At 48.0% G+C, this 11396-nt stretch overlaps 1 protein-coding gene across 1 annotated transcript in view; it reads left to right on the forward strand.

Annotated features, from left to right (window-relative positions):
- GALNT13 (polypeptide N-acetylgalactosaminyltransferase 13) overlaps positions 1 to 11396 on the forward strand; it is a 70888-nt gene that overhangs the window by 37564 nt on the left and 21928 nt on the right. The window contains exons 7-8 of the mRNA XM_026038162.1: positions 625 to 742; positions 9900 to 10080. Coding sequence (XP_025893947.1) covers positions 625 to 742; positions 9900 to 10080 — 299 coding nt within the window. The remainder of the gene's footprint in view (positions 1 to 624; positions 743 to 9899; positions 10081 to 11396) is intronic.

Raw genomic sequence — 11396 nt, forward strand, 5'->3', positions numbered from 1 at the left:
TGCCTGGGCTCCTCATTGATGCAGGCAGCAGCGGCCTGTGCCTCCCGAGCAGGGTGTGGGGAGCAGGGGACAGCCCTTRTTATCAAATAACGAGCATTCCTAGCATTCCCGCTTCCCAAGCGGTTTGCCAAATGGAAGAAGTCAGCAGCACGAGAGGCTGGTTTTGGTGCTGGAAAAGCCCTGTTTGGCGCCAGCTCCTTGTATGTCCACATCATCAGAGCATCAGCCTGCTCTGTAGACTTGGAAGCTCTCTTTACATGAGCTGGTGCTTGGAAGTCTTTACCCAGGGAGGAGTTGCGCTCTGCCTGCGTTTGCCTGTTGTGAGGAATGCCGATGGTGCTCGCAGAGAGGATGCCTGGTAATTTTTGCACGTTTAGTCCCCCCGCCAGGCAGAGCGGCAGCGCGAGGCCCCTCGCCCCGGACGCCCCAGGCCGCGATTCCGCCCGCCCGGCCCGGCCGCAGCCTTCCCGGCGGGAGCGCTGCCCGCGGAGCCGCCGGCCCGGCCGCGCGCGCTGACGCCCACGGCCCGCAGCGTCGCGCAACGAAGCCGCACTGTCCTGCAACAGGTACTCTGCCTTTTCCCTTCTTTGCCTCTGTTTTTTTTTTCTGTTTGTTTTCAACTAGGACCCCTACTATGGCTGGTGGCCTATTTTCTATTGACAGAAACTACTTTGAAGAGATAGGAAGTTACGATGCAGGAATGGATATCTGGGGTGGCGAGAATCTTGAAATGTCTTTTAGGGTAATGGCTGTTTTCCTTCATTTTCTGTCAACCAACACGGTTATGCTGTAACACGGTTGTGCCTACATTGTTCCCAGGGCCCTTTCTTCATAGCTAACATGCAAGTTGTGGCTTAATTCAAATTCCCAAGGTGCTCGGGGATGCCTCCTTGTAGCGTTTTGATCAATTTTTACTGCATGAAAAAAATCATTACTGATTGGAAAGCTTTACGCTCCATTTTGATGTAATATAAATTTTAGTAACATCTCTTTGCCTTGTTTTTATTGAGGCTTTCCCTGAGAGTTAGAATTTGTGCTAACAAATACCAACTGACATAAGTGAAGTATAAATGTGTATAGTATAAATGATCCAAAATTGTGTTTTAAAAGAAGCTTTCAAAATTATGTCATCGTGAATTTGCAAGTTCTAGCTGGAATTGTTATTCCTTTTCATGTGCGAGAGTCAGGCTCTCCAAGGAGCTCCTCATCCTGCAGAAAAGTGCCGCTATTTCTGTCAGTGAGAGGTATTTTCCTTTGCCAAGAATAAAACCTCTTAGAGGGCAAGGAATTTATTCATTAAATGTCGTTTGGTCACAAATTGAAATGGGAAAAATGAGTTTAACCCTAATTATTAGAAAAGCTGTTGAAAATGACATTAAGCATCTCTAAAGTATCACAGATTTTGCATGCTAAGTAAGTACACAAAATAAAACCTGTTATGCCTCTCTCATTCCTATACAACATTAAGGTTATATCCTTCTTTTTTTCTTTTYTTCTTTTTTTTTCTCTTTTGTTTTCAAGGTTGGGTTTGGTGACCTCTGTTGACTCAGTTTCTGTTGACAAAAACTACTTTGAAGATGTCAAGCAGATATTTCTAGAGGAAATCAACTGAGAATTTGGAAGGATTTTCATACCATTTTCTGTAAACTGTGCACCATCCACCTTCCAGTAAAGCAGAAGGGTAGAGATACCTTTTCTGAGTGCTAATGCTTAAATCAGTGGATTTCCTTATTTCTAGACATATAGAGTTTAAAGTGTGCGTTGAATATGTATAGGCCCCCAAGAGGAGCCTATTGAGCCTTCAGCCCTGTTGACATCAGGTTTGGGTTTTGCACCTTCGGGAGTGATCGGGAGCCAGCGAGGAAGGGCTGAGCAGTGTTTTGAAGTACCAGAGCTGGGTATCTTAATAAAGGGGGTTTTATTCAGAGCACAATGAGGTTTTATCCTCTACTATGTGGAGGATATGGAAACTTTTCCTTTATTGACTCCTATAGACAGTGGTTGTATTTTTGAAAAATAGATGCAAATATTGATAATTTTCCAGTCAAGCTCTGTAAATGCCGCACAATAGAACAATTTACATTTCCATGCTGTTTCCTCGCTCTTGTGCATAATATGTTCTTGATGGCTGGAAACATTTGGCTTTCTGCTGACAGCAGCATGGGAGCGCRTACTTAGCTTATGCCAGTGGAATATTTTGAAAACCCTTTTGGAGATGGTCAGCCCTCTGATGGAGATCTTTCTTGGTGGCCAGCAGAAGGCTTGGGCAACTCAGCGGGGCTGCCACGGGGACCAAAGCTGCTCAGCTCCTCAGGGCTCTCGAGGGGAGGTCTCCCCGTAGACTGAGGCAGTTTAAAGGATGTTTTCACCCAGCAGCCCCTTGTCACCTTGCCCCAGGGTTTCCTGCCTCTGTTTGCCGTGGTTTCGCTGGGTGTTTTCCTGGGGACTGCTGTACTTTGTGTTTTCCCCCTTGGGTGAGCGTTGCTGCAGCTCTGATTCAGGCCGCGCTGGAGCTCTGTCCAGTGCCCAGGTAGGAGCAGCGTGTGGCTTAGCGTGCGCATGTTTGGGCAGGGTGTTCTCTGGAGATGTGGATTCCAGCAGCACCCTAAAGAGCCTGTCCAGAGCGTGGGCGAAGAGCGAGGTGGAGAGCAGCCGTGTGCTCCGTGCAGCCGCCTCTGCGGTTCTGCTTCCTGAGCTCCTTAGAGCCAGCACGCGGTTAGGAACAGCTTAGGACGCGGTTAGGAACAGCTTAGGAATCTTGTGAGCAGCTCTTTGGGCTTCACATGGGCTTCACACCACTTGTGTCTCACTTCAGGAGACCTTCCCACTGAGGCTTCAAGAAGCATTACCAGCTTGAAAAGCATGCATCAGACGAATAAGAGGGCATGGTATCAAGAATAGAAATAAAATGATGCGTTTTCAGCGCAGGGAGATTTCCATGGAAATGGAAGCCATCTGCACTGTGCTGTTTCTTAGCATTTAGAACCTTAGTATKTAAGGCTCTAATGTTAGTATTTAAAACAAACCAAACGCCAAGTCAAAGGTGCTGAATCGGTCACCAGTTTGGCCCCCTCCACACTGCCGCAGGGGACAGGCAGGTTCCGTTCAGACTCACGTGGATCCTCCTGTGTCAGTGCAAAGACCGCAGCGTGGGCAACTCAGACCCAGCTCACCCACTGTGATGCACCTGAGCTCTTAGCTTTTTATGGTGCCTGTTTATTTTTAAGTGTTTGGCTTTCTCCTCGACTATGTATCCATCATTATCTCCTCCTCTTATGTCTTAGCATATATTTTATTCTTTTCTAAAATGGTGCAGAAGAATTCCAGCTATCCGTGGGGTTCAGTCCCCCGCTATGTGGTCATTACACACTTGTCAAAYGCTCGGCTGAGGGAGTCCAGCTAGGCTTGTTCAGTGAAGCCCAAAGAATTTCTGTCCTAGGTCTTTATAAGCCAAAAGTCATTGCARTAGTGGATGTGCTAAGACAAAATCAAAATCCAGCTGAGTAAAAAGTAAAATTATTTCATAGTTTAGTCATGTATGTTCTAGCAGCGATAATTCCTAACCACGRAGGCCCTTGTGTGGAAGGGTTTTGTTTCCTTAGCTGACCATCACTCAAGTAATGATTCTGTCAATCTGTTAATCCATGCATATGCTATTTACTCTTGCTGATGTTGGGTGTTCTTAGATCCACCTCAGCAAAATAACAGCATTATTGTAATGTTGTAATAATACTGCGATAGTGAAGTAATCCAGAGCAGGATATAGGTGACACTTTATATTAAATAGTGCTTGCTTGCCTGCTCTTAAAATGCAAAAGTTGTTAGAAGTCAAGGCTGCGACTCTTGGTTTCTAAAGCAAAAGACATGTTAAATATTAAGGAAGCATTATCATCAGGGTAGTGGTGGTAGATAAGGGCATTTTTTACAAACTCCAGAAAATTTGCATCATTTGTTCAGTCTTTAGTCAGGCTGAAGAGTATCACGGAGCAGTCTCATTCCTCTGGCAATCATCTTATGGACATACAGTTACCCAGGAAGCTTGCTGGAATGTCTCCTTGGGTGAGCACCTCTGCACGGCCATGCAGCTCCCAGCGATGCTGCAATGGGTGCTTCCATGTCCAGGTCCCCTCCTCCTGGTAAAGCCACGCTCCATCCCTCAGCAGCAGGGCTGCGCGCTGCCCAGCTCTCCTTGGTCTCTCCAGTTTGACCAAGTGCTCAGGAATCCCCTGCAGAAGCTCACCGTGCATGCAAAGAGCAGAGCTGCTGTGCTCAGGGGTGCCTCCTGCGTCCTCCGCTCAGCGCCCCGTCTGCAGGGACTGCGCGAGACGTAGAACTCAGTCTCGTACAGCTTCAGAAACATTTTTTCCCCTTCTTTTAAATACAAATTTTGCCCGAAATAGGTGTTTTACAGCAATTTATGTAAAATTCTTTGCTTTTTAACCATACCAGAAAATGACTTTAGGAGAGAWTCAAAAGCCCTAAACTTTTTAGAATTCTTTAGGCAATTTTCATCTTCTGTTTAATCTCTAAGTGCTTTTTCCCCAGTCAGAGAGTTCCCAGAGCACTTAGTGTTGTGGAAGGAGCCTGCGTGGGACTGGACATTAAATGTAATCTGTCAATCAGAAAGAAAATTTGTTCTGTAGGAGAACGGCTGAAATGAGGCTGCAGAAACCTGGCACAGCCTCTGACAGGAGTCTGAGGCTGTTCAGTCCCTGTCCAGCTCATGCTGGGAGTGCAGACGAGGGTGTCCCTGTGTCCCTCTACCCTCCCTAGTTAGGGTAGGGTACTGATCTGTCTTTTAGAGTCCTTTAAATTTGTTTTGACTGTTGAAAAATTGAGTTAACAAATAACGGGCAATGCTTAATGCTTAATTCATTTATGCAGCGTAATGCAGTGTTGTGTCCTCAGGAAACCCCCAGGCCGTGTGAAGGACGTGCAGGTTCTGCCGGCTCCGTGCTGGGCAGCAGGACGGGCTCTCGCTGCACGGAGACRAGGCAGAGCCCGAGTGCAGCAGCCCTCGCCGCCCTCCGTGCTCACTGCTGCCATGCACAATAGCATGCATGAAGCCTTCCCACGCACACGGAGGATATTTAGATTCYTAATATCAAATTTTTAGCTTGACGTTATGTATTGTCTCAATTTTCAGCTGCAAAATTGTAGGTATAATAGAGCATTTAAAAATGCCTGAGGAAACATTTCTAGCGTGAGCATTGATTTACATGTCTAGAAGGAGCYGCGCTGGTAAGTTTGGGCATGGCTGTAACCCAGAGTAAGGCTGAACAAGGCCGGCAAGGTTGCACGCACACAGGATTCATTTTCAGAACCGTGTTGTAACGTTGAAAATGATTCTGGGTGTTTCTGAGCAGATTCTGGCTGTATAAATCTCTAGTCACCTGCCAAATGCCCGGATTGAAAACGTACCTCTGTTTTTCAGTACTCTTCAGRTGTTTGGCTGTATTGATTAAATTTGAGAGCACAGTTCGCTTGGGAAATGTATTTAGAATAGGTTGGTATGCTTCAAATTAAGGCATACATTTTCCCCTTTCTTCGGGCTGAGTATTTTTATGTGTAAAAATTTTTGTAGAGGAAATTATTCAAGATAGAACACTTCACAATTTCATTATAGAGATCTTTTGTGCTGGAGTTTTCAGGGCTTTTTTTACCTAAATATTACTTGGGCATTACTGGATAACAGTAAAGAAGTGCAACTCGTGTAGCTTAGTGACTGCAGGGATCCTTGGGGATTCGGCTGCAGCCTGAGCCTGTGCTTGTTGCATGTGAGAGCYGTTTAATCCAGCAGCACCACCAGTATGCACACTGGGAAGAAAAAAAGCTTCTATGTAAAGGGATATTTATTTTCTAAAATGAAATATATAAAATCATTAACATATAATACAAACAGCAAAAGCAATTGTTTCTCTTCAACCTAAATTTTTAGTTTTGTTTTGACCTAAGATTTCAGAAGGTAGTGTATTTTGTTTGAGTTTGGCTTTGCTTTTCTCTGCCCTGGAAGGAGCTTGCGTGGCAATTCACCCCCAAGAACAAGGCAATGAGGCAGAAGTGTCCTTGCCAAACGGCTCCAGGTGTCCATGGTAACTGCTGGGGATGCAGCGTCCAGGGATGCGGGATGCAGCGTCCAGGGATGCAGGATGCAGCGTCCAGGGATGCAGGATGCAGCGTCCAGGGATGCGGGATGCAGCGTCCAGGGATGCGGGATGCAGCGTCCAGGGATGCGGGATGCAGCGTCCAGGGATGCGGGATGCAGCGCAGCCCAAGCAGGGCGGGCGGTGGTGCTGCTGAACCCAGGAACAGAAAGTGTGGGCCAGAGCGGGGTCAGGTTGTAGGGTGCCTTTTAGATGGGTCAGAAGGAGGCAAGAAGGGGGAGCCGGGTGTAGGACCCATCTGGAGCGATGCCGAGGGCTGCACCCCGGCACGTCCCTCACTGCAGGGATTGCCAGCCGACAGGTTTGCAGGGACTGGCTGTGGCTTAGTGTTCAGAAATGATGGCAAGGGCACGATTGCACCCAGCGGGTAGGCAGAGCCCTGGAGCAGGGGGCATTTCTGGTAGGGTGTGATTAATGTCTGCACTTAAAAAGGAGTAAGTTTTGTGGTGCAGTGTCTTGGCATGAGTTTTGAAGGGATTAGTATTTGTAAGCAGAAGGATAAATAGAAAATGGGTTATATTCTGGCATGGGCTTGCAGAAGGTAAAGAATGAAATGGCTGGATTGGAGAGCTCGTTTCCCAGAGCGGGGAAACGTGGCAGAGCTACTGATGCTGTTTGTCACCGGGACGTCTCGGTGAGGGACGCGCTGGGAATTGTCTCCAGAATCAGGAGATGCTGGAGGTTGGTATGGGCTGGGTGGGAGGAACATGGCTCGTGCTGGAGGAGGCAGGTGGCTGTCGGCTCTACAGTTTGGTTTTGTCMCTGAGTGCCCGTTCACAAAAGATGGGGACTAAGCAGCTAGAAGCTGCTGAGATGGAARATCTCATCAGTGTAGAGAAGGGTTTGAAGCATCTGAATAAGTTGGGGGATTTGAGCAGCGCTCGTGGGATGATGGAGCAGCAGAGCAGGGAACGAGTGGTGGGGACACGGTGTAGGGCAGGAGCTGGACGTGTCTGCGGGGCAGGAGGGCCTGGGTTTCAAGGCTTGCATTGCCTGGCTCCCCGGGCCAGAGGAGGGGYCGGGAACTGCCAGGATGGGGGGGTTGCCCCCAGCTGGAAACTAGCAGAGCTTTGATTGCTTGATTTAATACGGTGATTTTTAAAATACCTGATTTTTGCGAGTGCATTTAGGTAGGAGGAGAAGGGATGAACAGCAGGGAATATACCGTCAATGCCCATACTTATCACGTGACAGTAACTTCTTCATGACTAATCCAGCGCGTGAATTAGAGCTGGCAGCTTGGGGAGGTCTGTGGCGGGGAGGGGTGCAGGGGCCCCCATGGCTTTGGCGGCAGGACCCACAGCCCAGGGTGCTGCTGTGTGTGGGGCCGAGCCCCCAGCCCTGCCCTCCCTCCTCGGGGGCTCGTGGAGCGGGGCGCCCTGGTGCTCCAGGGAGAGGTAACCAGCTAGCTGGGAGCACTCCATGGAGCAGGGATTCATCAAGTCACTGCTGTGTTTAAAATATCCAGGCACGTCAGAGAAAAGATGGGATATGTAATTCCTTGAAAAGATCGAGCAATTTCTTTCCAAAGAAATTTTGCTGGAGTAAAAAAATGCCATGAATGCTRAAAGGAGAAAAGACTGGAATGAAGTTTCATAGCGGTTTCTGTTGCCTTTGTGACTTACCAGGAGCAGCCACAGGGTCAGGAAAAGCTACTGATGAATGTTGAATGTCTGGATTGAGAGACTGAGATACGTTTCCTGTGATGCCCATTTCATATTGAAGTATCAGGGACAAATTGAGTATTGAGTGTACTTGCAGCGAACAGTCAGCAAATGTATGACTGTGTTACAGCCTGTCTGCATCGTGAACAAATTCAGTAATCGTTCACAGCTATATGAACTCCTGAAAATAGATGCTTTAGCAGTGAGCATTCRAAAGGGATTCCTGTTAATGCTCAGAGGAAGCAGCACAGTTCATCGGCGTTCCCGTGGCGAGCGTAGCAGCAGATGGTCCCAAGGGCAGACAGAATTGTGCCTCAGAAAGGTGCCGAGGGGCGTGCATTTAAAAATAAGCTTCAGCGGGAGGAATTTCCTGCGCGTGGGGGCGGCTGGGGAAGCGGGGCCGGGTGCCTGTGCCCCAGTTCTCCTGCGTGTCCCCGTTCCAGGACAAACGTGCGCTCCTTGGCGAGCACCAGGGCCAAGTTTCCCCTGGACCGCCGAGTGCTGCTGAMGTGCACAGCACAGGCTCTTAAGCACAGGGATATTTTGATGCTGGCTTTGTTTATCCCCACAGAGCACGTCACCTAGCATGCTAATGAAATTATATAAAAGGGTTTATCCCTAATTAAATAAAATGTGCATTAAGTTTCTATGGCAACTGCTACGTGTGTTGCAAGGAGGTCTGCTTAAAGCAGTGCCACAGCTCTCAGGTTTACGGTACCGGTTCCTCTGCCGTGTTTGTTCTYAGGCTGATGTGCTGTGTATGCTAGTCCTGCCCATGCAGAAGGAGGACCAGGGCAAAGGGTGGCATGAACCTAAACAGGGAGTTGGAAGAACGAATCTCAAAGAATGAATCCCAAATGAATCCCAAAGCCAGGCATTATCCGGCCGAACAGCAGAGCCCTGGAGGTGTCTCCTGGGAGCCCTGGCTCGTGCCCGTAGCGCAGGTGAAGGCCCAGCCGCCTTTGCAGCTGGTCATCACTGGTCGTTGCATTGTCTTCATCGGCGCTGCAGGAGCCACTGCAGCATCCGGGGCCTCTCCACTGGTGTCTCCAGCAGCTGGTGCCGCGTGGGCTGAACAGAGGGATGCCTAGACACTTAAACACTTAAAATTAATAACGTTTGGTGTTGATCGCTGGGAGCAAGGGAGTTATCTGCCCTCACTGGCATTTCTAGAGGTGGTCCTGGAAAGGAGGATGTAGGCACCATGCAGCGTGCAGTGCGGGATGCTCTGTGTGCTGCCAAGACTGCAGTGATCTAGCAGGAAAACCTCACTGTTGCTTCATTAAACAACAGGGTGTTAAAATTTGGGATTATGTGATTGCTTATACTAACACAGTTATACTGAAGGCACTGGGCTTACTTGGAGCGTAGATTTTGGCTCCGGTAGTGCTAAGGGAGAATTTGCACCTGGGAAAAGTTCTTCAAATTCTCCTCTTTACGTAAAACTTGTTTTTGTAGTAGCCCATGCTACTCACCTGGCGTGTGAGCCAGCGAGCAGAGATCCTGCATTTGCATTTCGCTTCTGTAGCTCTGTGATGTTCGAAGTTTCTGTGCTGCTTCCTCTGCATATGTTTCTGTCTCTAATATTAACTCAGGTCTGTGGCACCTTGCTCAGAATGGCCCCAAACATGCTACTGATTAAAAAAAAAAAAAAAAAAAAGAGGAAAAAAAAAAGTAAATGCACATCTCTATTTTTTAAATATTAGGAATTGCTCAAAATTTCAAATGCATGGGCAGCATAAGTATCACTTGTAACGATCTGTTACAGGATTACAACTTTCTAAAATTGGGCATGTTTATGTTGTAAGGCCATATAGCCAAGTACACCATTCCATAATGGTGTCCGTGATTCCATAAGCTTTCATACTGTAATTAAAGCCCATGCACTTTTATTACCAGCTGTTTACTGTTTGCCTGAAACTTTTGCTTTGCGTTCCCCATTGGCTTTTGCCCCGGGGAAATAACTCGGGAGACACCAGCTAATTTGCAGCGAGACAGAGTCCTTCCCGCTGCTGCCTGTGCGCGTGTCGCGTGTGCCTCGCTCACGCTTCCCGGCGCGCTCCCGTTTCAGGTTTGGCAGTGCGGCGGCTCCCTCGAGATCGTGACGTGCTCGCACGTGGGCCACGTGTTCCGCAAGGCGACGCCGTACACCTTCCCCGGCGGCACGGGCCACGTCATCAACAAGAACAACCGCAGGCTCGCCGAGGTCTGGATGGACGAGTTTAAAGACTTCTTCTATATAATATCCCCAGGTAATCCTTTGTTTTCTGCTCATAATGATATGTAAAGCTGTTTAGTCTAAGAAACACAATCTGGCCAGGTTATCCCCTTGTTGTTCTGCTCCTTGAAGGTCCCTTCAGAAGATGCTAGTGAGCGGGACAGCACAGATGCTGTGAGTTACAGCCTGAACAGCCAAGGTCTTGTAGGGCAGAAGAATCCCAGTGCTATGGAGCACCTCTCCCAATGTCTCCTGTCTTGCCTTTGCTAAGTATCAGTCCTGAGTGAAAACATTGCGTTTAAACATTCCARTTTTCCTTTCTTGTGGTGGTTTTCTTTTATGTTTCAGCACACTCRGCATGTACAAAAACTGTGTGCTTACATGTGGTAAAAGGGATGTTATTTCTGATGTTACAACTTCGCTAAAGCTTGTATTGTGGGTAAATATTTTCATGCACTAACTTAATGTAGCTGTACTAAGATTTGGGATGTTTCTATCTAGAGGAGGTTGTTTCGTCCAAATTAGCGAGTGTAGACGTAATAATTTGGGAGTTGGATATCAAGGTTTTACTCAAGTCTGCACCGCTCCGAGCTGTGCGTCAGAGAAGGATGCACATCCTGCCTGCCATCAGACACGACCTCAAACCCGCAGCGGTCACCCTCGCTTTGGTTTGTATGAAAAGGGAACATGTGAAGTTCCATAATGACTTATTTTGACTTTTCTCTTTTACTTGAGCATTAGTTTACCTTATGCAGCTCTTGAATAGTTCTTCTTTACAATAGTATTGAAGGCTCTGAGATGATAGTATCCATGTTCTTATTTTTGTCATTTAAAATTCATCTGCTCAATAAATAAATAAACTTGGAAGGAATCAGCTTTAATCAAATTTAGTGTTGGATGGGATTTAGATGGGATGCACCCAAGAGTGCTGAGGGAACTGGCCGAGGTTATYGCTCAGCCKCTSTCCATCATCTCTGAGAGGTCCTGGAGAGCAGGGGAGGTGCCCGAGGACTGGAAGAGAGCCAACGTCACTCCAGYCTTCAAAAAGGGCAAGAGGGAGGAGCCGGGCAATTACAGGCCGGTCAGCCTCACCTCCGTCCCTGGAAAGGTGATGGAGCGGTTCATCCTAGAGAGAATCTCCAGGCATATGGAGGAGAAGAAGCTGTTGAGGAGCAGGCAGCATGGATTCACCAAGGGGAAGTCATGTCTGACAAACCTCATAGCCTTCTATGATGGGGTGACAGGCTGGCTGGACGAGGGGAGAGCCGTGGATGTTGTCTACCTTGACTTCAGCAAGGCTTTTGACACTGTCTCCCACAACATCCTCATACGGAAGCTCCGGGACAGTGG

Source organism: Nothoprocta perdicaria, unplaced genomic scaffold (assembly GCF_003342845.1).
Source record: "Nothoprocta perdicaria isolate Ctin4 unplaced genomic scaffold, notPer1 scaffold_203, whole genome shotgun sequence".
NCBI lineage: Eukaryota > Metazoa > Chordata > Aves > Tinamiformes > Tinamidae > Nothoprocta > Nothoprocta perdicaria.